The 27,374-nt window shown below is 40.5% G+C and overlaps 1 protein-coding gene across 2 annotated transcripts in view; it reads left to right on the forward strand.

Moving 5' to 3' along the window:
• Positions 1-11,346: 11,346 nt before the first annotated feature.
• LOC115138169 (sodium/hydrogen exchanger 3-like) overlaps positions 11,347-27,374 on the forward strand; it is a 31,866-nt gene continuing 15,838 nt past the window's right edge. Inside the window, exon 1 of one of the 2 annotated variants that reach the window (XM_065000222.1) lies at positions 11,347-11,648. In XM_065000222.1, coding sequence (XP_064856294.1) covers positions 11,603-11,648 — 46 coding nt within the window. In that variant the 5' untranslated portion in view covers positions 11,347-11,602. Of the gene's footprint in view, positions 11,649-26,694; positions 26,867-27,374 lie in introns of those variants that run through there. The other variant, XM_029674709.2, reaches the window with a different exon arrangement.

The following is a 27,374-nucleotide window of genomic DNA, read 5'->3' on the forward strand; positions in this document are numbered from 1 at the left end:
AATCAACAGAAATCTCATAAATCAAATTTCTCAAACATACAAGTATAAGGCACCATTTTAAAGATACAATTCTCGTTAATCCATCCACAGTGTCTGATTTCAAAAATGCTTTGCAGCGAAAGCTCCACAAACAATTATGTTAGGTCACCACCAAGTCACAGAAAAACCCATCCATTTTTCCAGCCAAAGAGAGGAGTCACAAAAAGCGATAAAATAGAGATAAAAGTAATCACTAACCTTTGATGATCTTCATCAGATGACACTCATAGGACTTCATGTTACACAATACATGTATGTTTTGTTCGATAAAGTGCATATTTATATCCAAAAATCTCATTTTACATTGGTGTGTTATGTTCAGTAGTTTCAAAACATGCGGTGATTTTGCAGAGAGCCACATCAATTCACAGAAATACTCATTATAAATGTTGATGAAAATTCAAGTGTTATGCATGTAACTTTAGATAAACTGCTCCTTCATGCAACCGCTGTGTCAGATTTCCCAAAAACTTTACGGAAAAGCATAATCTTGAGTACGGCGCTCAGAGCCCAAAACAGCCAAAATAAATATCCGCCATGTTGCGCAGTCAACATTAGTCAGAAATAGCATTGTAAATATTCACTTACCTTTGGTGATCTTCATCAGAATGTACTCCCAGGAATCCCAGTCCCACAATAAATGTTTGATTTGTTCGATAAAGTTCATAATTTATGTCCATATACCTCCTTTTGTTAGGGTGTTTGGTAAACAAATCGAAACGAGCGTGCAACTTCCAGCGGAAAGGTCAGACGAAAATTCCAAAAAGTTATATTACTGGTCGTAGAAACATATCAAACTATGTATAGAATCAATCTTTAGGATGTTTTTATCATAAATGTTCAATAATGTTCCAACCAGAGAATTCCATTGCCTGTAGAAAAGCAATGGAACGAGAGCTACCTCTCATGTGAATGCGCGTGACTGAGATCGAGGCTGCTGCCAGACCTCTGACTCATTCCCCTCTCATTCGGCCCCACTTCACAATAGAAGCTTCAAACAAGTTTATAAAAATGGTTGACATCTAGTGGAAGCCTTAGGAAGTGCAACATAACAAATATCCCACTGTAACTTCAATAGGGGCTGAGTTTAAAAACTACAAACCTCAGATTTCCCACTTCCTGTTTGGATCTTTTCTCAGGTTTTTGCCCGCCATATGAGTTCTGTTATACTCACAGACATCATTCAAACAGTTTTGGAAACTTCAGAGTGTTTTCTATCCAATACTAATAATAATATGCATATTTTAGCATCTGGGACTGAGTAGAAAGCAGTTTACTCTGGGGACGCTTTTCATCCCAAAGTGAAAATGCTGCCCCCTATTCCAAAGAAATTAAGGCCTGGGCATCGCTCGAAAGATTGTGATAACAGGAACACCCACGACACATGTCAGAGGAGGCATCCATCCTGCCTGCACGAAGATCGTACTAAAGAAAGGTTAAGGGATAGGAAGACAGAGCCCCCACAAGATAAGGGGACAAGAACGTCAAGTGAGGCCATATCTAACAGAGTCGTAAGGGACATTAACAATACACCTCCACAATCATTCCAGTATGGGTGTCAACCACAAGCGAGCCAGATCGTGAAGTTCTTGTGTATGCATTTCTTGACACCCAGAGCGACACCACTTTTATCCTTGAAGAGACAACAAAAGCTCTCAATACAATGAAGGAGCCAGTCCAACTGAAACTCTCTACAATGGCTTCAAGGAATACCATCGTGCCCTGCCAGAAGCTGTCTGGTTTGCAGGTTAGAGGGTTTTACTTGGAGAAGAACATCCCTCTGCCAACAACCTACTCGAGAGAGTTTATTCCTGCAAACAGAGATCATATTCCTACTCCAGAGACTGCAAGAGCATGGTCTCATCTTGAACACATTGAAGAGGAGATTGCTCCTCAACAGAGCTGTGATGTCGGTCTCTTAATTGGCTACAACTGCTCCCAGGCTCTTCTTCCAAGAGAAATTGTGTCTGGTAAGGGAAATCAGCCTTTTGCTCAGAGAACAGACCTTGGCTGGAGCATAGTCGGCTATGGAAACCCATGTATCGACTGTGGCGACGCTATTGGAGTGAGTCATCGGGTTATCATTAGACAGGTGATGCCAAGCTTTCAATCTTCTTCCAACCTCACAAATCAAGTACACTATGTTTGTAGAACACGCATAAGGGAGGTAATCACAGCACTGGACATTATCAAGACGCTTGAATCCGACTTCAACGAGAGAGCTGCAGAAGAGGACCGCATATCTCAAGATGATATCCTGTTCCTGAAAAAAATGAAAGCGGGCATCAGACGCAAGGACAATGGACATTACGAGATGCCGCTGCCGTTTAAGGAATAAAGACCCAACCCGCCGAACAATAAAACATGTGCAGTTCACCATCTCAAGTGCCTGGAAAGTTGAGCTAAGTTTCGAGAGACGTCCTTGAATGACCATCTCCTTACCGGTCCAGAGTTGACAAACAAATTGCTGGGCGTCCTTTCGTTTTCGTAAGGGTCCAGTTGCAATCATATGTGACGTAGAGCGCATGTTCCACCACTTTCATGTGAAAGCAGAAGACCAAGATTATCTACGGTTCCTTTGGTGTGAGAACGGAGATCTAGAGTCTCAACCCTCAGTGTGGTATCGTATGAAGGTCCACTTTTTCGGCGCAGCTTCATCTCCTGGTTGCGCCAACTATGGTCTCAAACATCTTGCTGCCGAAGGACGAGGAAGCTTCAGCGAGAAGTCTATCCAGTTCATAGAAAGGAACTTTTAAGTTAGTCTGAAGCTGAAGCGGCCCAGCTGGTGACAGAAGCAAGAGAGCTTTGCAACATCGGCAATCTTCGGTTGCACAAGTTTATCTCTAACAGCAGGAAGTTATAGCCACAATTCCCAAGGAAGAACGTGCCGAGGGTGCCAAAGACCTGGATATGTCTCTGTTATGTTGGTGATTTGTATGATTCCCAATTAGGGCAGCTGGTAGTTGTTGTCTCTAATTGGGGATCATATTTAAGTAGCTGTTTTCCCTCCTGTGTTTGTGGGATATTGTTTATGTGTAGTTGCATGTTAGCACTCCATTGTCGTCATGTTTCATTTAGTCTTTATTGTTTTGTTGTGTGTTTCACTTATTTCTAAATAAAGATGTGGAACCCAGATCACACTGCATGTTGGTCTGAGTATGATTCCAACGATCGTGACATAACCTTATCAGGAGCACATGTACAGTAGTGATGCACGGCATGCAACATTTTTGTGTTGATTGAAAAATGACCTTGGTACTGCAATGTCTCTCTCTCACTCACTCGCTTCTCGGGTAATGGCCTGACTTGCACTGGCAGACTATAGCCATTAGGCCAAAAATATAGATCTTTGTTATTTAAAAGATTGATATGAACATTATCCCTCTGGTGTGTTTCTTTATTTTTCAATATATGTTTTATTAGGATCCCCATGAGCTATTGTGAAAGCAGCAGCTACTCTACCTAGGGTCCACACAAACATGACATAATACAGAACAACCTCTTAAGGATCGAACCCTTAAAAAAAAAAAAAAAATCACCTAAAATGACATACCCAAGTCTAACTGCCTGTAGCTCAGGACCTGAAGCAAGGATGTGCATATTCTTGATACCATTTGAAAGGGAACACTTTGAGGTTTGTGGTAAAAGATAATACAACGAAAAAACGTGTTTATTTTTTCTTCCACATCATCTTTTCTTTTTTTGTACCATAATCTTTGAAATGCAAGAGAAAGGCCATAATGTATTATCCCTGCCCAGGCATAATTTAGATTTTGGACACTAGATGGCAGCAGTGTATGTGCAAAGTTTTAGACTGATCCAATGAGCCATTGCATTTCTGTTCAAAATAGTGTATCAAGACTGCCCAAGTTGGTTTATTAATACATTTTCAAGTTCATAACTGTGCACTCTCCTCAAACAATAGCATGGTATTTTTTCACTGTAATAGCTACTGTAAATTGGACAGTGCAGTTAGATTAACAAGAATTTAAGCTCTCTGACCATAACAGATATGTATATGTCCTGGGAAATGTTCTTGTTACTTACAACCTCATGCTAATTGCATGAGCGCACGTTAGCTCAAACATCCCACGGGGGGGACACAAATCCTGTAGAGGTTTTAAAACAAATCCTGCAGTCAATTTTTATACCAAATGCATTAATTCCATTACCTGGGAAATACGCAGATATTTAATTGTAATTCAGATCCAAAGATGTTTGTGTTTATGATTCAGACAGCCTAATTCCAATTCATTTTCATTTTAATTAAATTTAACATAAATTCTCTACTTCATGAGTGAATATAAGAATTGAATTGTAATTTCAAAATTAAATTGGAATTGACCCCAACCCTGCAAATTACACTACCCAAAAGGTACCCTATTAGTGAAACGGCATGCCTATTGTGATACTAGCTTGGGTTTTAGAGATTGTGGTCCTTCTGTAAGAGGTGACTGGGAATCTAGCTGTTGCTGGGGGTGGTGGTCAGTGGTCAGTTAGAGGAAGGGTTATATGTATAGAAAACTTTTGAACAGTGTTTTTTCAGGCTGCCTGAGTCCAAACAGTGTAAAAAAAAAAGTATAGATTTTTTCTTCCATACCTTGCATATAGAGATCAGCATGTATTGATTCTCAGTCCTGCATCGCATTCGGAATGTACTGTATGCACTGATATGAACACAATCGAGAGGTTGGGAACAGGTTGGAGAGAGCCGAAAACATTCCTGTTTCGATTGTATCCCATGGATTCTTTACTGTTAACAAACAGTTGAAGTGTTTGACAAAATACTGTTATTTTTGGGAAACTGTTGAGTCATTATAAACAGACAGAAAAAAACTATGACTAACATGTGACTCTCCCTTAAGACCTTACACAAAGGGAGTATAGACAAGATTTCTGTTCTCAAAGACTGAAAACCCCCTTAGAGAAGAGAGATCCATTGGTGTCTTCCTCATTCCTTTGTCCACGATCAAGTTCTGTCTATGGAGGAAAATTGGCTTTTTAGAGGTGTGTCAATAACAACCGACTGACTGAAACCTCTCTAAACTAAACGTTCATAAGCAATGTTTGATTTCTGTACACCCTCCTTGCACCTTAGACATTAGTCTAAATGCCAAGAGTGCTTGTTTTGTGTGTTGTACATCTTTCTGGCACATTTTATATCACTGTAATGCCAAACATGACCAAACAGAGAAGAAAGGGGGAGGGAGGGAGTCAGGTAGACTGTCCATGCCCAGACTTGGACAGCTAACACAAACCGTTTTCCTCATTCCTGCTGATAGCAACTGTTCATGCTAACAGAAAATGCCTTCTTTATCCTCGATCGACTTGTTTGTGGTATCACATTGAAGGGAGGAAGGAAATTGTATGTATAACAGCAGACACAGTCATCTCATTGTCTGCCTGCATTACCAAGTCGCATCAACATAAGCTCCTCTTGATTTTGTTGTTCGTTTAAACATTTAAATGTGTAGTAGGTTGCAGGAGTTTTTTTTATTTTTACGTTTGACATTTTAGTCATTTAGCAGACGCTCTTATCCTGCTTCTGGATAAATTGTGTCTAATAAATCAACTACTGGTGATGCAATGCACATTGTGCCTTAAACATAAATGATGAAGGGTCTGTCAAGCAGGTTGGTTAATTGGCACGCCACAGATCCACAGATTATAAGGCTGTAGTTAAATGAATGGAAATTAAGCATATCAAAATAATATGCACCAATATTGATAAATTAAACAAATAAAATGCTCTGTATGACACAGAAAATCAGCCAAATTATTTTTATCGAAATGTCACTGTCACAGTGACAGACAAAACCACTCAGACTTCATTAAATAGTACCCACAAAACACCAGTCTCAATGTCAACAGTGAAGAGGCGACTCAGGGATGCTGGCCTTCTAGGCAGTTCCTCTATCCAGTGTCTGTGTTCTTTTGCCCATCTTAATCTTTTCTTTTTATTGGCCAGTCTGAGATATGGCTTTTTCTTTGCAAATCTGCCTAGAAGGCCAGCATCCCGGAGTCACCTCTTCACTGTTGACGTTGAGACTGGTGTTTTGTGAGTACTATTTAATGAAGCTGCCAGTTGAGGACTTGTGAGGCGTCTGTTTCTCAAACTTGACACTCTAATGTACTTGTCCTCTTGCTCAGTTGTGCACCGGGGCCTCCCACTCCTCTTTCTATTCTGATTACAGCCAGTTTGTGCTGTTCTGTGAAGGAGTAGTACACAGCGTTGTACGAGATCTTAAATTTCTCACATGGAATAGCCTTCATTTCTCAAAACAAGAATAGACTGACGAGTTTCAGTAGAAACTGCTTTGTTTCTGGCCATTTTGAGCCTGTAATCGAACCCACAAATGCTGATGTTCCAGATCCTCAACTAGTCTAAAGAAGGCCAGTTTTATTACTTCTTTAATTAGAACAACACTTTTCAGCTGTGCTAACATAATTGCAAAAGGGTTTTCTAATGATTAATTAGCTAATCCAAGTTTATCATTTTAAAAGGCTAACACAACGTGCCTTTGGAACACAGGAGTGATAGTTGCTGATAATGGGCCTCTGTACGCCTCTGTAGATATTCCATAAAAGCTACAATAGTCATTTATAACATTAACAATGTCTACACTGTATTTCTGATCAATTTGATGTTATTTTAATGGACCAAAAATGTGCTTTTCTTTCAAAAACAAGGACATTTCTAAGTGACCCCAAACTTTTGAACAGTAGTTTATATATTTTTAAAATATATTTTCCTTTATTATTTTACTCTACCACTCTTCCCCTAATGGGAGTAAACTAATGGACATCAACATTTAGGCTTCTACTTCCAGCTTATACATACTATATACATTTTATGGACACGGTATATTTTACAATAGTTATCTTTAGTTTGTTTTTAGTCTCATCCTTCAGCTACACACAACCCCTCCCATCTATCTCTGAAGACCATCCAGTTTGATTTCTATTTGCCTTACAACAGGCCTACAAGCCCTCAGTCCAGCCTCTCAGCCTATTGCGGACAGTCTGAGCACTGATGGAGGGATTGTGCGTTCCTGGTGTAACTCGGGCAGTTGATGTTGCCATCCTGTACCTGCTCCACAGGTGTGATGTTCGGATGTACCGATCCTGTGCAGGTGTTGTTATATTTTTAAACTGTGTTGTGATGTTTCACAAAAGTTCTGAACCTATATACATTTTACGGACACAGTATATTTTACATGAGTTATCTTGTTGTTTTTAGTCCCACCCTTCAGTTCCACTCAACCCCTCCCATCAAACTCTTAAACAACATACATTTTTTATTTATATTTGCTATATATTCTGCAACTGTGTTGTGATGTTTCACAAAAGTTCTGAACCTTTCTATTCTCATAGTTTATACAACTTGTAAATTAAAGATAAACATTTTTGCTGAAAGTATTATTATATTATTGATCGATTGACTATGACTTTTCAAATCACTTAGCAGTGCTATCTGCAGGGTTAGCGCCAGGGAAATTCTTCAGCCATTCCTGGAACTGCGACCAAAAACAAGCTACATATGGAAAGTACCAAAACAAATGATCTAATGATTCCGTCTCTTTACAGCCAAATATGCAGAGCTGGGATCGTTGTATCCCCCATATACTCTGCAAAAAACGTCCCTTTTTCAGGACCCTGTCTTCAAAGACAATTCGTAAAAATCCAAAGAACTTCACAGATCTTCATTGTAAAGGGTTTAAACACGGTTTCCCATGCTTGTTCAATGAACCATAAACAATTAATGAACATGCACCTGTGGAGCGGTCGTTAAGACATTAACAGCTTACAGACGGTAGGCAATTAAGGTCACAATTATCAAAACTTAGGACACTAAAGAGGCCTTTCTACTGACTCTGTAAAACACCAAAAGAAAGATGCCCAGGGTCCCTGCTCATCTGCGTGAACATGCCTTAGGCATGCTGCAAGGAGGCATGAGGACTGCAGATGTGGCCAGGGCAATAAATTGCAATGTCTGTACTGTGAGACACCTAAGATAGCACTACAGGGAGACAGGACGGACAGCTGATCGTCCTCACAGTGGCAGACCACGTGTAACAACACCTGCACAGGATCGGTACATCCGAACATCACACCTGTGGAGCAGGTACAGGATGGCAACATCAACTGCCCGAGTTACACCAGGAACGCACAATCCCTCCATCAGTGCTCTGACTGTCCGCAATAGGCTGAGAGGCTGGACTGAGGGCTTGTAGGCCTGTTGTAAAGGCAGGTCTTCACCAGACATCACCGGCAACAGCGTTGCCTATGGGCACAAAGCCACCATCGCTGGACCAGACAGGACAGGCATAAAGTGCTCTTCACTGACGGGTCGCGGTTTTGTCTCACCAGGGTTGATGGTCGGATTCGCGTTTATCGTCGAAGGAATGAGCGTTACACCGAGGCCTGTAGTCTGGAGAGGGATCGATTTGGAGGTGGAGGGTCCGTCATGGTCTGGGGTGGTGTGTCACAGCATCATCGGACTGAGCTTGTTGTCATTGCAGGCAATCTCAATACTGTGCGATACAGTGAAGACATCCTCCTCCCTCATGTGGTACCCTTCCTGCAGGCTCATCTGACATGACACTCCAGCATGACAATGCCACCAGTCACACTGCTTGTTCTGTGTGTGATTTCCTGCATAACAGGAATGTCAGTGTTCTGCCATGGCCAGCGAAGAGCCCGGATCTCAATCCCATTGAGCACGTCTGGGACCTATTGGATCGTAGGGTGAGGGCTAGGGCTATTCCCCCCAGAAATGTCCGGGAACTTGCAGGTGTCTTGGTGGAAGAGTGGGGTAACATCTCACAGCAAGAACTGGCAAATCTGGTGCAGGAGATGCACTGCAGTACTTAATGCAGCAGGTGGCCACACCAGATACTGAATGTTACTTTTGACCCCCCTTTTGTTCAGGGACACATTATTCCATTTCTGTTAGTCACATGTCTGTGGAACTTGTTCAGTTTATGTCTCAGTTGTTGAATCTTGTTATGTTCATACAGATATTTACACATGTTAAGTTTGCTGAAAATAAACGCAGTTGACAGTGAGAAGACATTTCTTTTTGAGTTTACAAGGTAAAAGGATGATGTTTACAAATCAAACATTGCTTATGAAAGTTTAGTTTAGAGAGGTTTCAGTCAATCTGCTTTTATTGACACCTCTAAAAAGCCCATTTCTTCTGTAGACAGAGCGTATTAATGATCGTGGACAAAGGAATGAGGAAGATACCAATGGATCTCTCTTCTCTAAGGGGGTTTTCAGTCTTTGAGAACAGAAATCCTGTCTTTACTCTCTTTGTGTCAGGTCTTAAGGGAGAGTCACATGTTAATCATGTTTTTTTCCTGTTTGTTTATAATGACTCAGTTTCCCAAAAAGAACAGACTTTTGTCAGACACTTCAACTGTTTGTTAACAGTAGAGAATCCATGGGATGCAATTGAAACAGGAATGTTTTCGGCTCTCTCCAACCTGTTCCCAACCTCTCCATTGTGGTCATGTCAGTGCATACAGTACATTCCGAATGCGATGCAGGACTGAGAATCAATACACGCTGATCTCTATAAGCAAGCTATGGAAGAAAAAATCTATACATTTGATTTTACACTGTTTGGACACAGACAGCCTGAAAAAACACTGTTCAAAAGTTTTCTATACATATAACCCTTCCTCTAACTGACCACTGACCACCACCCCCAGCAACAGCTAGATTCCCAGTCACCTCTTACAGAAGGACCACAATCTCTAAAACACAAGTCAGTATAACAATAGGCATGCCGTTTCACCAATAGGGTACCTTTTGGGTAGTGTAATTTGCAGGGTTGGGGTCAATTCCAATTTAATTTTGAAATTCCAATTAAATTCTTATATTCACTCATGAAGTGGAGAATTTATGTTAAATTTAATTAAAATTGAATTGGAAATGAATTGAAATTAGGCTAACTGAATTATGAAGACAAAAATATTTGGAATTGAATGACAATTAAATATTTGTGTATTTCTCAGTTAATATAATCAATGCACTTAGTATAAAAAATTAACTGCAGGATTTGTTTTAAATCATTTCAACTTATATTTCTAGTCTGTCTAAATAGTGACATTATCAGCTTCAAAGCCTGTGGGAATTGAATTTGAATTTGTGGAATTATTCAGAACAATATTGAATTGGGAATTGAATTCTTAGAATTGACCTAACATTGGAATTGGGATGACTTGAATCATCTCTGAATTCAAAGACTGGTGTGGAATTTTATTTGAATTACATGGAATTTACATGGTAATGGAATGTAAACTATATCTGACATATCTCAACATCAACTGTTCAGAGGAGTGTGTGAATCAGGCCTTCATTGTTGAATTGCTGCAAAGAAACCACTACTAAAGGACACCAATAATAAGAGGAGACTTGCTTTGGCCAAGAAAAACTAGCAGTGGACATTAGACTGGTGGAAATCTGTCCTGTGGTCTTGAGTCCAAAATTGAGATTTTTGGTTCCAACCGCCGTGTCTTTGTGAGATGCAGAGTAGGTGAACAGATGATCTCTGCATGTGTGGTTCCCACCATCAAGCATGGAGGAGGAGGTGTGATGGTGTTGGGGTGCTTTGCTGGTGACACTGTCAGTGAATTATTTAGAATTCAAGGCACACTACAGCATTCTGCAGCGATACGCCATCCCGTCTGGTTTGCGCTTAGTGGGACTATCGTTTTTTTTCCAACAGGACAATGACCCAACACACCTCCAGGCTAGTTATGGGCTATTTGACCAAGGAGAGTAATAGAGTGCTGCATCAGATGACCTGGCCTCCACAAACACACAACCTCAACCCAATTGAGATGGTTTGGGATGAGTTGGATCGCAGAGTGGCGTTAATGTTAGGGATGATGCAAATTTTCGCAGCTTTTTGTTAAAAATCGCGCAACATTTCAAAGTCCTGCTACTCATGCCAGGAATATAGTATATGCATATGATAAGTATGTGTGTATAGAAAACACTCTGAAGTCTCTAAAACTGGTTAAATCGTGTCTGTGGCTATAACATAACGTGTTTAGGAGTAAAAATCCCTCGAAAAACTGTTCACCAAAAACACAAAAAAAATATCAATCCGCCAGTCAATGTATTGTCTAAGGCGACATAAAATAAATGAGGATACCCTGTAAACGCCTACAGCTTCCACACGATGTCGCCAGTACTGGCATTTCCAGTCAGCTTTATCCTTGGTTATATGACGTTTTGGCCCTTCCTGTTTTAGTCTCTCCACAGCATGTTGTGAAATTGAAAACAATGGACGATGATTTCAAGACTTGCTGCTATCGAATACAGATCGCCCTGTGATCAATTTGATAGATTATTAACGTTTATTAATACCTAAAGTTGGTTTAGAAAAGTAGTTTGAAGTGATTTGTAAAGGTTTATAGGCAACTTTTGTCATTTTAAAAAGTGACGTTGCGTCTTGTAAAATGGAATATTCCTGGATCAGACCGGTCTAAGGAAAACGACATTTTGGCTATACAATGACGGATTTAATCGGGAAAAAGACCCAATTGTGATGTTTATGGGATATATAGGAGTGCCAAGAAAGAAGCTCGTCAAAGGTAATGAATGTTTTATATTTTATTTCTGCGTTTTGGGTAGCGCCGGCTACCGCAAAATCTGTTGTTTTAGGTGACGTTCCAGTATTTTGGGGGGTGCATGCTATCAGATAATAGCTTCTCATGCTTTCGCCGAAAAGCATTTTACAAATCTAACTTGGTGGCTAGATTCACAACGAGTGTAGCTTTAATTCAGTACCTTGCATGTGTGTTTTAATGAAAGTTTGAGTTTTATTGAAAACTATAGGTGGCGCTCTTGAAATTTCCGCTGATTTGGTCCCGCCAGCGGAACCAAATCCCTAACAAGTTTTAAAGCAGGCAACAAGTGCTCAGCATATTTGGGAACTCCTTCAAGATTGTTGAAAGGCATTCCAGGTGAAGCTGGTTGAGAGAATGCCTAGAGTGTGCAAAGCTGTCATCCAGGAAAATGGTGGCTACTTTGAGGATCTAAAATATATTTGTATTGGTTTAACACTTTTTTGATTAATACATGATTCCATATGTGTTATTTCATAGTTTTGATGTCTTGGAGTGCTGCATCATTTTTTCCTTAAGTAACCATCTGTCTTATGTAACCATACGAAACCTAACATACACTAAATGGAGTGTCTCAGATTTACATAAACAATAATTTGACATGCTCTGAGACCAGGCTGCTTCCTGAGGTATCCTCTGTCCTGTTGTCCTCTTCTGGGGCCTCACTTATAAACAAGTACATTTTACATTCAATATCTGTGTGCACCATTGCACAAAAATATTGAGATCAGACCTGTCATAAAACTGTGCTTGCGTGAATGAGCATTGTAACCTGAAATACGTCCATCATTCATCTTTTATGGTGACAATAACGCCCTTATTTGCTTTATTCTTTGGAAGTATTGGAATTAGGCCAAGACCGTATCTAAAGGAAATAGCAATGGTGAACTTGATGAAATGTCTTTGAAGGTGTCGGCAGAATGTGTTTTTGAGATGGAGATGGATGAGTTGGACCGCATAGTGATGGAAAAGCAGACAACAAGTGCTCAGCATATGTGGGAAATCCTTCAAGATTGTTGAAAAGCATTCCAGATGAAGCTGGTTGAGATAATGCCTAGAGTGTGCAAAGCTGTCATCAAGGAAAATGGTGGCCTCTTTGAAGAATCTAAAATATATTTGTATTTGTTTTACACTTTTTTGGTTAATACATGATTCCATGTGTGTTATTTCATAGTTTTGATGTCGTCACTATCATTCTACAATGTAGAAAATAGTAAAAATAAAGAGCAATCCTTGAATGAGTAGGTGTGTCCAAACTGTGACTGGTACTGTAAGTATTCACACCTTTTAACTATGACACTCCAAATTGAGCTCAGGTCTATTAAATTTCCTTTGATCATCCTTGAGATGACACTCAGATGATCATCCTAGAGTCCACCTGTGGCCAAGTCAATTGTTTGGACATGATTTGCAAAGAAACACACCTGTCTATATAAGGTCCCACAGTTGACAGTGCATCAGAGCAGAAACTATACCATGAAGTCATGAAGGAACTGTCCATAGATCTCTGAGATAGAATTGTGATGAGACATCTCTGGGAAGGGTAGGAAACAATTTCTATGCTGTTGGTAAGTTTCCAAGAGCACAGTGGTCTCCATCATTGGGAAATTGAAAAAATATGCATCTTTTTATTTTTATTTTTATTTCACCTTTATTTAACCAGGTAGGCTAGTTGAGAACAGGTTCTCATTTGCAACTGCGACCTGGCCAAGATAAAGCATAGCAGAGTGATCAGACAACACAGAGTTACACATGGAGTAAACAATTAACAAGTCAATAACACAGTAGAGAGAAAAAAAAAGGGGGGGGGGTCTATATACAATGTGTGCAAAAGGCATGAGGAGGTAGGCGAATAATTACAATATTGCAGATTAACACTGGAGTGATAAATTATCAGATGATCATGTACAGGTAGAGATATTTGTGTGCAAAAGAGCAGAAAAGTAAATAAATAAAAACTGTGGGGATGAGGTAGGTGAAAATGGGTGGGCTATTTACCAATAGATTATGTACAGCTGCAGCGATCGGTTAGCTGTTCAGATAGCTGATGTTTGAAGTTGGTGAGGGAGATAAAAGTCTTCATCTACTGAGACTCTGCCTAGAGCTGGCTGTCCGACCAAACTGAGCTACTGGGCAAGAAGGACTTCTGTTAGGAAGGTGACCAAAAACCCAATGACAACTCTGACAGAACTACAGAGTTAATTGGCTGAGATGGGAGAACCTGCCAGAACATATTTAGATTTGTTTAACACCTTATTGGTTATTACATGATTCCATATGTGTTATTTCATAGTTTTGATGTCTTCACCATTATTCTACAATGTAGAAAATAGTACAAAAATAAAGAAAAACCCCTGAATGAGTAGGTGTGTCGTAACTTTTGACTGGTACTGTATATATACATTTCATTGGCCTGAACTACAATACAATGGATTTTGTAACAAGTTACACACTTTCAAAATGCAAAATACCTTTCTATACCATTTTTATTTATAGCGATTCACAATTTTGTGGCCTCTTATCAACACAAATGTACTGCATTGTAGATGAGGCTGGTGGGAGGGACTATAGGAGGATGGGCTCATTGTATAAACTGGAGTGGAATAAATGGAATAGTATCAAACACATGGAAACCACGTTTGACTCAGTTCCATTTATGCCAATCCAGCCATTACAACAAGCCCATCCTTATGTAACTCCTCCTACCATCCTCTGCTGCATTCCTGTCAAAAGTATAATGGCACCATGGTGTAATAAAAACGTCTGCTAAATGACCAAAATGTAAATGTGAAAATGCACACTGGGTATTATTCTAGCTCTGCTCCCAAACAAGACCACATTTGATTAAAATACAAACAATTTGGGGCGGAACTCATTAGAAAAATACCCAATGTTCTTTGCAAGTGTTCATTTTTACATTTACAGGACGTGTTGGTGATTTAAAACAACCACATATCACAGACATAGCAAGTAAAATGCTTCTGAAACTGTTTGTGGCGAATATGCACCATAGGCGTGTCTCTCTACTGTGCGCTCTTCAAACTCCCGCCATTGGAGAGCTCTTTGTTCTCTTGTTGAAATGTTTGCTGTTGCTTTCACATGTTTAAATGTGTACGTTGTAAATCAATATTCCATATTATACTGCAATAGTTGCTAGCTTTTTACTATTCCATTCCCCTACCATTTATTGCAACATTTAAGATATTTCTGATTCATGTTTGATACAGACTATAAAGTTTTCATTTGCCTTTTCTTACCCTCTTATAGTGCACATGAGTGTTCACAACACTCATGAGGTAAAAGTTATGGTCATTTTTATTTTGGTAACATGTAGGTCTATTTGTGTGCTGTTTTGTCCTGAGAGCTTCTCAGTCTCCTTATTGTCATTGTGGGGCCGAATCGCAGGGCCGATTCCAGGCCTAGGCACTGTATCTCAGTGAAAGAAGTGTCACTACAATCCCTGGTTCAAATCAAGGCTGTGTCACATCCGGCACTGCATCTCAGTGCAAAAGGCGTCACTACAGTCCCTGGTTTCAAATCCAGGCTGTATCACATCCGGCCATGATTGGGAGTCCCATAGGGCGGCGCACAATTTGCCCAGTGTTGTCCGGGGTAGTAAGAATGTGTTTTTAGCTGACTTGCCTAGTTAAATAAAGTTTTCCTTTTTTTCTTTTTTTTTTAACTATATAAGCGGTTGCTAAGGTTCCCCGGGCCGCTAGGGGTCGGGGTCTCAACTTACTCTTGAGAGTAAGAATAGTAGAATACACCAGGTGCAATTTAGAAATTTGGTTGCGAAATGGCAATTTTACACCAACTCATCCACCCCAACCAACCAGCCTCCTTAAAATTTTGCCTTAAGTAACCATCTGTCTTATGTAACCATACGAAACCTAACATACACTAAATGGAGTGTCTCGGATTTACATAAACAATAATATAAAATGCTCTGAGACTAGGCTGCTGCCTGAGGTATCCCCTGTCCTGCTCTCCTCTTCTGGGGCCTCATTTATAAACAAGTCAATTTGACATTAAATACTTGTGTGCACCATTTCTGAAAAGACTGCGTACGCACACAAATATTGAGATCTGACCTGTCATAAAACTGTGCTTGCGTGAATGAGCATTGTAACCTGAAACACGTCCATCATTCATCTGTTATGGTGACAATAACGCCCTTATTTACTTTATACTTTGGAAGTATTGGAATTAGGCCAAGACCGTATCTAAAGGCAATAGCAATGGTGAACTTGATCAAATGTCTTTGAAGGTGTCGCAGAATGTTTGACCGTTTCTGAAATCTGACCGTTTCTGAAAGACAAAATAATTTCAAATGGTTGTGGATCTGTAAACAGATCTTTTGAATTCAATAATGTTTCGCATTTAATTTTTCTCTAACCTAAATAGGCTGCACTGCCCTCGAATTCTAAAACATTGTCTACGCGGGGAAAAAATGAAAGCTATAGTATAAGCCTACTTACAGTGAGTGGTAGCCTACATACATTGATGCAAAAATATTTTTGGGTTATACTCAACATGACCCTCAGTCATAAGAACCAACAATACACTGCCATGACATAGCAGATCAACTATGCTAGTGTAAAGTTGTATTTAGCAGATTTGGACTGTTAGGTGACCGTTTGATGACGGACTTATTTGGGTGTTTTGACATGAAAGCTGAGGGGAACTTTCATTGAGTCCGGCAAGTTGTGAGGTAGTGGAGGACTTAGTGGGCTGAATTTGAACAGTTGGTCATGTAATTTGTGCATAGGCAGATATCAGATATGATTTATGGCGTTTCAGCTTCAAAAGGTTAGTAGTTAAAGGTAATGGAGCATCCACCATGTTGTGTTTAGGTCATGTTTGTTGTGGTGACATGGTGGTCATTAGCATTGTGAGTGTACAACACACACAATTGAGAGGTGACATTGACACTGTGTGTGTTTGTGTAAATGTGCATATACTGTGTATATGTCACAGCCTACTAGGAGTGGTGGGTTGGAATCATGCAGAGAGCAGGGTTCAGTAAATGTAATTTATTCTCCGGCCAAAAACGGTCACGCCAACATACAGGGCGCATAAAACAGACCAGCCCAAACACAGGACCAAACAGTCCGGAGAATACAAACATGAAACCACAACCAACAGAGTAACACAAAAACAATCCCGCACAAAACAAGGGCGGCAAGAACATATAGTTACTGTACTGTACATGTGGGAGTGTGTTTTCAATGCATATGTTGGAGAAAATGCATAGCATTCGTGAGTGTTGCAGGCAGAAGTAGACTTCCATATGTACTGAAAATAAATATAAACGCAACATGTGACGTGTTGTTCCAATGTTTCATGAGCTGAAATAAATGTACAAAAAGCGTATTTCTCTCCGATTTTGTGCACAAATTTGTTCACATCCTTGTTAGTGAGCATTTCTTCTTTGCCAATATAATACATCCACCTGACAGGTGTGGCATATCAAGAAGCTGATTAAACAGCATGATCATTACACCTTGTGTTGGGGACAATAAAATGCCACCGTTTTGTACACAACACATTACCAAGTATTATCTCAAGTTTTGAGGGAGCTTGTAATTGGCATGCTGACTGCAGGAATGTCCACCAGAGCTGTTGCCAAGGAATTTAATGTTAATTTCTCTACCATAAGCCGCTTTCAATATCATTTTAGAGAATTCGGTATTACGTCCAACCGGCCTCACAACCGCAGACCATGTGTAACCACACAAGCCCAGGATCTCCACATCCGGCTTTGTCACCTGCGGGATCGTCAGAGACCAGCCAACCGGTCAGCTGAGGAAACTGTGGGTTTGCACAACCGAAGAATTTCTGCACAAACTGTCAGAAACCGTCTCAGGGAAGCTCATCTGCGTGCTCATCGTCCTCACCAGAGTCTTGAGCTGACTGCAGTTCTGCGACGTAACTGACTTCAGTGGGCAAATTCTCACCTTCGATGGTCACTGGCATGCTGGAGAAGTGTGCTCTTCACGGATGAATCTTGGTTTCAACTGTCCCTGGCAGATGGCGGACCGCATGTATGGTGTTGTGTGGGCGAGTGATTTGCCAATGACAATGTTGTGAACAGAGTGCCCCATGGTGGTGGTGGTGTTGTGGTATGGGCAGGCATAAGCTACGGACAACAAAACAGATTTGCATTTTATCGATGGCAATTTGAATGTAGAGATACCGTGACGAGATCCTGAGGGCCATTGTCGTGCCATTCCTCTTTAGAAAAAAAATTCTGCAGCATTGAATGTCCCCAAGAACAAAGTGGCCTCCATCATTCTTAAATGGAAGAAGTTCTTGAACCACCAAGACTCTTCCTAGAGCTGAACTGAACAATCGGGTGAGAAGGGCCTTGGTCAGGGAGGTGACCAAGAACCCGATGGTTACTCTGACAGAGCTCCAGAGTTCCTCTGTGGAGATGGAAGAAGGTTCCAGAAGGACAACCATCTCTGCAGCGCTCTACCAATCAGGCCTTTATGGTAGAGTGGTCAGACGGATGTCACTCCTCAGTAATAGGCACATGACAGCCTGATTGGAGTTTGACAAAAGGCACCTAAATGACTCTGACCATGAGAAACAAGATTCTCTGGTCTGATGAATCCAAGATCGAACTCTTTGGCCTGAATGCCAAGTGTCACATTTCGAGGAAACCTGGCAACATCTTTACAGTAAAGCATAGCGGTGCCAGCATCATGCTGTAGGGATGTTTTTCAGCGGCAGGGACTGGGAGACTAGTCAGGATCGAGGAAAAGATTAATGGAGCAAAGTACAGATAGATCATTCATTCAAATCTGCTCCAGAGCACTCAGGACCTCAGACTGGGGCCAAGGTTCACCTTTCAGCAGGACAACGATCCTATGCACACAGCCAAGACAATGGAGCAGTGGCTTCAGGACAAGACTCAATTTCCTTGAGTGGCCCAGCCAGAGCTTGGACTTGAACCAGATTGAACATATCTGGAGAGACCTGAAAATAGCTGTGCAGTGATGCTCCCTAAGTATTTGATACACTGCCGATTTTCCTACTTACAAAGCATGTAGAGGTCTGTCATTTTTATCATTGGTACACTTCAACTGTGAGAGACGGAATCTAAAACAAAAGTCCATAAAATCACATTGTATGATTTTTAAGTAATTAATTTAGCATTTTATTGCATGACGTAAGTATTTGATCACCTACCAACCAGTAAGATTTCCGGCTCTCACAGACCTGTTAGTTTTTCTTTAAGAAGCCCTCCTGTTCTCCACTCATTACCTGTATTAACTGCATCTGTTTGAACTCGTTACCTGTATAAAAGAAACCTGTCCACACACTCAATCAAACAGACTCCAACCTCTCCACAATGGCCAAGATCAGAGAGCTGTGTAAAGACATCAGGGATAAAATTGTAGACCTGCACACGGCTGGGATGGGCTACAGGACAATAGGCAAGCAGCTTGGTGAGAAGGCAACAACTGTTGGCGCAATTATTAGAAAATGGAAGAAGTTCAAGATGACGGTCAATCCCTCGGTCTGGGGCTCCATGCAAGATCTCACCTCGTGGGGCAACAATGATCATGAGGAAGGTGAGGGATCAGCCCAGAACTACACGGCAGGACCTGGTCAATGACCTGAAGAGAGCTGGGACCACAGTCTCAAAGAAAACCATTAGTAACACACTACCCCGTCATGGATTAAAATCCTGCCTCCAAACACTCGCCGTGTTTGGAGGAAGAAGAAGGATGAGTACAACCCCAAGAACACCATCCCAACCGTGAAGCATGGAGGTGGAAACATCATTCTTTGGGGATGCTTTTCTGCAAAGGGGACAGGACGACTGCACCGTATTGAGGGGAGGATGGATGGGGCCATGTATCGCGAGATCTTGGCCAACAACCTCCTTCCCTCAGTAAGAGCATTGAAGATGGGTCGTGGCTGTATCTTCCAGCATGACAACGACCTGAAACACACAGCCAGGGCAACAAAGGAGTGGCTCCATAATAAGCATTTCAAGGGCCTGGAGTGGCCTAGCCTGAACCCAATAGAAGATCTTTGGAGGGAGCTGAAAGTCCGTATTGCCCAGCGACAGCCCCGAAACCTGAAGGATCTGGAGAAGGTCTGTATGGAGAAGTGGGCCAAAATCTCTGCTGCAGTGTGTGCAAACCTGGTCAAGAACTACAGGAAACGTATGATCTCTGTAATTGCAAACAAAGGGTTCTGTACCAAATATTAAGTTCTGCTTTTCTAATGTATCAAATACTTGTCATGCAATAAAATGCAAATGAATTACTTAAAAATCATATAATGTTATTTTCTGGATTTTTGTTTTAGATTCCGTCTCTCACAGTTGAAGTGTACCTATGATAAAAAATGACAGACCTCTACATGCTTTGTAAGTAGGAAAACCTGCAAAATCGGCAGTCTATCAAATACTTGTTCTCCCCACTGTATGTCTCTGCTTGCAGATTACCTGAAATGTTGTCTTGTCATTAGTCTCTTCAATTGAACCATTGGTGACATCTGTGAAACAGCCCCTCAAAACGTAACCAAAGTATTTGCACTGGTGACTCTGAGGAGTGCTTATCAAACAGAAATAATGTGATGTAAGTCTCAGATAGACCCTAAGATTGTGTTGTGTCAGGCCTTGTCCCTATTAGTTACATTTTTCATTTTAATTTTACCAGGCAAACCAGTTAAGAATAATTTTTTATTTACAATGACTGCCTACCGGAGACAGTGAGTTAACTGCCTTGTTCAGGAGCTGTACAACAGATTTTTACCTTGTCAGATCGGGGATTAGATGTAGCAACCTTCGGTTACTGGCCCAACGCTCTAACCACCTGCCGCCCCCCAAAAAGTCTATAGAGAACTCAAACATGCTTAAATTCAATAATAATTCAAATTCAATCAATGGCTTTAGCCCTGGTACACACCTTTTTCATTGCACTGGAGCCTTTTTAAGAATATTGCACAAGAGTTGTGGTCTACTGTAAACAATGTTGTGTTTTCTCCAGAATGGAAAAAGGTGTGGCATTACAATGTTTGCTTTGTTAGATCCTTTCCCCCGCCAGCATTCTCAGTACATTTATTCTGCTTGATGTTGATTGTGGACAATGGACAATGAACATGTCTTGTTGGTGTGCTGTGCTCTTTGGGTGCTGGGAATCGGCAGTCATACCTGTTCCAATCAGTATGAAGTAGGCACTGTAAAATGAGCTGTAGGAACTTCAGAACTTTTGACGAAATTATATTGACCTGTTGCATACTTCACATAACCTCCTGTGAACATCTACATGCATGATTATGTACCCACATTTAGTACTAATTAACTGTTGAATGTGCCCTGTGTTTTGCTTTCAATCTCTGTCACCAGTCTAAACAAAACACAACCAGACCAAATTGCATACTATACTATCTGAAAATGCCCTTTGTCTAACCTTTCCCTCTTGCCAAGACTTGACCTTTCTATTCAGGTGTTAAAAAGTACATACTTATACATGCTTGGAGGAACATGGGCCTCAAGGCCTTAGTCCGGGCACTGGTTAAAATGATACATTGGGACATTAGTTAGTTAATATGGCTAATAATGTGAAATGATGCATGACGTCTTTTTCCACCCTACTTAGCCTTGGGGTTAAACTTTTGCCATAATGTATCATGATAAACCCACCTCCTCTGTATGTTAAAATAACATTCTACTCATAATCTATTATGTGTGAAAATAGATTAGCCTACTCATAGGGTATGTCACGCAAATGCAACCTCAGGTTAATGGCTGCAGTGTCAAAACACTTCCAGCAGAATGCCAATGTGAAAATGTCCGCCTTTTAGGCCTAAGTACAATAGGCCTACGTAAGCACTTGTGATGTGCTACAATGACGACTGCTGAATAAGTCAGGTCTTAGTATATGTGTTGACAAACTATTATATTAGCAAACCCAAATAATTCCACATCCAAAAAGAAAAGTTCAGTTGGATTAAGGCCTCATATTTATTACATTGATTGAGTACAGTACAGTAAACAACCAATAAGTGACAGATAGTCGAGCAAGTGCTGTAAGAAACATATCTTATTATGTGATTTCATGATGCCTCTGGACACAGCCCCTGAACAAAACAACATCGTAACTATGGAGAATGGCAACAGTGTTTACATCACAAATACAGTGCTTTTGGCACTGTATTTGTGATGTAAACACTGTTGCCCCTTGACATTTTGTTGCCCCCACGACCCCTTGACATTTTTCACATTTTGTTACATTACAACTTATTCTAAAATGTAAAAGCAAAAACAGGTTTTTAGACATTTATGCTAATTTATTCAAAATAAAAAAACGTAAATATAACATTTACATAAGTATTCAGACCATTTACTCAGTACTTTGTTGAAGCACCTTTGGCAGCGATTACAGCCTCGAGTCTTCTTGGGTATGACGCTACAAGCTTGGCACACCAGTATTTGGGGAGTTTCCCTCATTCTTCTCTGCAGATCCTCTCAAGCACTGTCAGGTTGGATGGGTAGCTTGGCTGCACAGCTATTTTCAGGTCTCTCCGGAGATATTTGATCGGGTTCAAGTCCGGCCCCTGGCTGGGCCACTCAAGGAAATTCAGAGAATTGTCCCAAAGCCACTCCTGCATTGTCTTGGCTGTGTGCATAGGGTCGTTGTCCTGTTGGAAGGTGAACCTTCACCCCAGTCCGAGGTCCTGGGCGTTCTGGAGCAGGTTTTCATCGAGGATCTCTCTTTACTTTGCTCCGATAATCCAATGTACAGTATCTATTACAGTGAAAGAATACCATGCTACTGTTTGAGGAGAGTGCACAATTTTGAAAATGAAAAGTTCTTAATTAACAAATTTGGCACATTTGGGCAGTCTTGATACAACATTTTAAACAGAAATTCAATGGTTCATTGGATCAGTCTAAAACTTTGCACATACACTGCTGCCATCTAGTGGCCAAACTCTAAATTGCACCTGGGTAGGGATAATACATTATGGCCTTTCTCTTGCATTTCAAAGATTATGGTACGAAAAAAATACAAAAGAACGGTTGGTTTTTTCTTTGTATTATCTTTTACCAGATCTATTGTGTTATATTCTCCTACATTCCTTTCACGGCAGGGTAGCCTAGTGGTTAGAGCATTGGACTAGTAACCGAAAGGTTGCAAGTTCAAACCCCCGAGCTGACAAGGTACAAATCTGTCGTTCTGCCCCTGAACAGGCAGTTAACCCACTGTTCCTAGGCCGTCATTGAAAATAAGAATTTGTTCTTAACTGACTTGCCTAGTAAAATAAAGGTAAAATAAAATAAAAATAAATACTTCAAAGTGTTCCCTTTCAAATGGTACCAAGAATATGCATATCATTGGTTCAGGGCCTGAGCTACAGGCAGTTAGATTTGGGTGTGTCATTTTAGGCGAAAATTGAAAAATAAGACTGTAATGTAACATGTAATGTAATGTAATGTGGAAAAAGTCAAGGGGTCTAAATACTTTCTGAAGGCACTGTACATGATGCCATTGTTTCATACTTAACATGTTTTTGTTGTATATCAAAGTATAAATATAATATAATAATATAGTGGGCATGAAACAGCCCTCTGAGGCCAGGTAGTTTACTGTTTGCTTAGTTTTCTATCATCAATGGGTGCATTGTGCGGTGTGTTTCACTAATTGGACATGGCATAATTCCACAGAAAACATCCAGTCAGTGGAAAAATATTTGGGAAATGATTTCATGGCTGTTTAAAAATGAATTTCCTGCAATTTTACATAGTAATGATTAACTACTCCGTCAATCGATTTGATGATTAAATCTATGCAAAGACATATTATGAACTGACCGTTCAACTCTCTGTATTCTTTTATTCTGTAATAGGGTAACCATAAGTTCAAGCTAAACAAATCAAAGTTTATTTAGCGCTGTCCTTGTAGAACCGTGAAGGGCGCTCCAACAGTTTAAAACAACACTCATCAATATCTGTTGCCTACGTCTAATAGTCCTGCTCATCACTTATTATTATTATCAGGAATAGAAGAAGTTCACTTCTCACAATTGTGCTCCTTTAGTAAAGTTAGATCAAAGCTGAATCAATGCTTCGCAAGAGTAATGAACGTAATGATTCATTATTATTTTACATAACAGAATATAATAGCATAGTAGGCCTATACTGTTAGTGTTACTCCAAAAACACCACCTTGTTTCTAATGACATTTTAGGATGATTAGCTGAAGCTGAATAGTAAAACAAAAATTCTCATGCACCAAAACTCAGAGCCACGAGGCAGGATATACCGGTGAAGTCGGAAGTCTACATACACCTCAGCCAAATACATTTAGACTGAGTTTTTCACAATTCCTGACATTTAATCACAGTAAAAAATTCCCTGTCTTAGGTCAGTTAGGATCACCACTTTATTTTAAGAATGTGAAATGTCAGAATAATAGTAGAGAGAATGATTTATTTCAGCTTTTATTTCTTTCCTCACATTCCCAGTGCGTCAGAGGTTTACATACACTCAATTTGTATTTGGTAGCATTGCCTTCAAAATGTTTACCTTGGGTCAAACGTTTCGGGTAGCCTTCCACAAGCTTCCCACAATAAGTTGGGTCAATTTTGGCCCATTCCTCCTGACAGAGCTGGTGTAACTGAGTCAGGTTTCTAGGCCTCCTTGCTCACACACACTTTTTCAGTTTTGCCCACACACATTTTCTATAGGATTGAGGTCAGGGATTTTTAATGGCCACTCCAATACCTTGACTTTGTTGTCCTTAAGCCATTTGCCACAACTTTGGAAGTATGCTTGGGGTCATTGTCCATTTGGAAGACCCATTTGAGACCAAACTTTAACTTCCTGACTGATGTCGTGAGATGTTGCTTCAATATATCCACATAATATTCCTCCCTCATAATGCCATCTATTTTGTGAAGAGCACCAGTCCCTCCTGCAACAAAGCACCCACACAACATGATGCTGCCACCCCTGTGCTTCACGTTTGGGATGTGTTCTTCGGCTTGCAAGCCTCCCCCTTTTCCCTCCAAACATAACGATGGTCATTATGGAAAAACAGTTCTATCTTTGTTTCATCAGACCTGAGGACATTTCTCCAAAAAGTACAATCTTTGTCCCCATGTGCAGTTGCAAACCGTAGTCTGGCTTTTTTATGGCAGTTTTGGAGCAGTGGCTTCTTCCTTGCTGAGTGGCCTTAAGGTTATGTCGATATATGACTCGTTTTACTATGGATATAGATACTTTTGTACCTGTTTCCTCCAGCATCTTCACAATGTATTTTGCTGTTGTTCTGGGATTGATTTGCACTTTTCGCACCAAAGTACGTTAATCTCTAAGAGATAGACTGGAATTGTGATACAGTGAATTATAAGTGAAATAATCTGTTTGTTAACAATTGTTGGAAACATTACTTGTGTCATGCAGAAAGTAGATGTCCTAACCAACTTGCCAAAACTATAGTTTGTTAACAAGAAGTTTGTGGAGTGGTTGAAAAACAAGTTTTAATGACTCCAACCTAAGTGTATGTAAACTTCCAACTTCAGCTGTATGCTTTGATTGAAACAAAATACAAGAAAGGCTAATTGTGTGTTAACATCATCTGCTCAGATTCTTTCACAAACAGTCATTCAAGAAGATAAAAATGCATAGTCTATTTCCATTAAATTGATTGAGATCAATCAAATGATTGGCAGGCACATGCAGTTTCACCAGTAAAACATGAATAATTATCCTTCACAATTGACGTGATAATGGCCTGTTTTGAAATGAGGTATTCCTAACTTGGTGTTTGCGGTTATGAGCCATCATTGCAATCCAATGCATGTACGATTTATGCAATAAACTGAGATATATTGCGGCGCTGTAAAACAATTTTTTTTGGGGGGGGTGGGGGGTGCACTACAGAAGGCCTGGTACAGGACTAGTAAAGGCCCAGTGCACTACATTTGTGGAGAATTTTTTAAATAAAAATATATAATTTTTTTAATTCATATTTTTCAGGGGGTGCTGTAGCACCCTCTGCTCCTCTACTTCCCGCCGCTATGCCCTCTGTAGCACCTTGCGGTCAGATGATGATCAGTTGCCAAAAACAGGAGGGGACTGAGCATTCATCCTTGAGGGGCCCCTGTGTTGAGGTTCAGCGTGGCAGATGTGTTGTTGCCTACCCTCACCACCTAGATGCAGTCAATACATTGTATCATGTTTGAAACAAATGGAGAATTTAATTAATGTATTGCCAAATCCCCAATGTTTATAATATTCCTGAAAGAAAGTGCATTCTAATTCCCACAAGAGTACATGAACAAATATTGTGAAATATACACATCCATCATTAAGACAAGCTATCAGGCATTACTTAGCAGGTGTATGCTGCTCAATTTGCAGAACAGTTTAATTATTTTAACTTAATCCAAAATACATAATCAAAGTTAACCTTGGCTCAGCACAATGCACAACCAGGCATGCAAATAATGAACTGAAATTCCACACTGAAAACCGGTCCTAAAAATACCCACAGATCAAATGTAACAACTTTGTATCCGGCATGAAAGCACACTTTTGGAATGACGTTTCCTCCTTGAGAGTGGCATAGTAATCTCTGCCCTTGATTGAGTACAGTAGACAGAGGAACCGAAACAATGCGGACACTGCTCAACGTGACTGAGTAACCAGGAGCAGTGGCCCTACAGAGGAGGTACTTTACCCCCCCCCCCCCCCGAGAAGACATATAAACGGCTGAGCCTGTGAGCCCGTACACCTCTGCCCTCACTGCACCACCGCCCTCAGGCACCCGCCTGGCCCACACCACTGTGACCTGATCAAGTCTTCAGAGAGTGAGAAAGAAAGAGGACTACTCAAAGAACTTTGAGAACAAGTTTTTCTGCATTTGATTTATTTATCGATCTACTTATTTGGTGAAATGGCATGCAGAACTTGCCTCTGGCTACTAGGGACAACATTTTTTACTTGCACAGTCCGCCTGGTTGTTGAGGGTACGGAGGTGGGAGCAACCCAGGGTCGCACCCGGAGCCAGGGGTGGTGGGATCAAACCACAGCCAGGCTGGAGGGGGCCATGGGTCCAGCATCTCAGGGATACAAATCGTGACCTTTAAGTGGCACCATGTGGAAGCCCCCTACCTCATCGCCTTATGGATACTTGTGGCTGGGGTATCCAAGATGGGTATGTATACATTTACATTTACATTTAAGTCATTTAGCAGACGCTCTTATCCAGAGCGACTTACAAATTGGTGCATTCACCTTATGACCTCCAGTGGAACAGTAGTGCATCTAAAATACAGAGAGGGATGCGATCAGCTCCAATGGCATATCTATCAGACATTGGTGTCTAATTTCAATTCAGTCCTAATGAAAATTATGCTAAATAATTGTTTTAATTCTGTGTTTTAAACCTTTAGGAAGAGCAGTTAAGTTCTTCAACAGGAGACCCAGACTGTACTCAGGCTCCACTTTGGAAAGTTATTTCATAATTTAGAATATTGTTAGACACAAACTGCTATGTCAGAGAATATACTGTGGAGTTAGTATCAGACAAAAATATGCTGGCAGACAGATATGTGACTACATTCCCCAATTGAGTGTTATGTACCATTTACAATATTGACTTTTTGTACATTTGAAAAAAGTACAGACTCCGAGCATCAAAATTGTATATCAAACACTGCAGT

Source organism: Oncorhynchus nerka, linkage group LG2 (assembly GCF_034236695.1).
Source record: "Oncorhynchus nerka isolate Pitt River linkage group LG2, Oner_Uvic_2.0, whole genome shotgun sequence".
NCBI lineage: Eukaryota > Metazoa > Chordata > Actinopteri > Salmoniformes > Salmonidae > Oncorhynchus > Oncorhynchus nerka.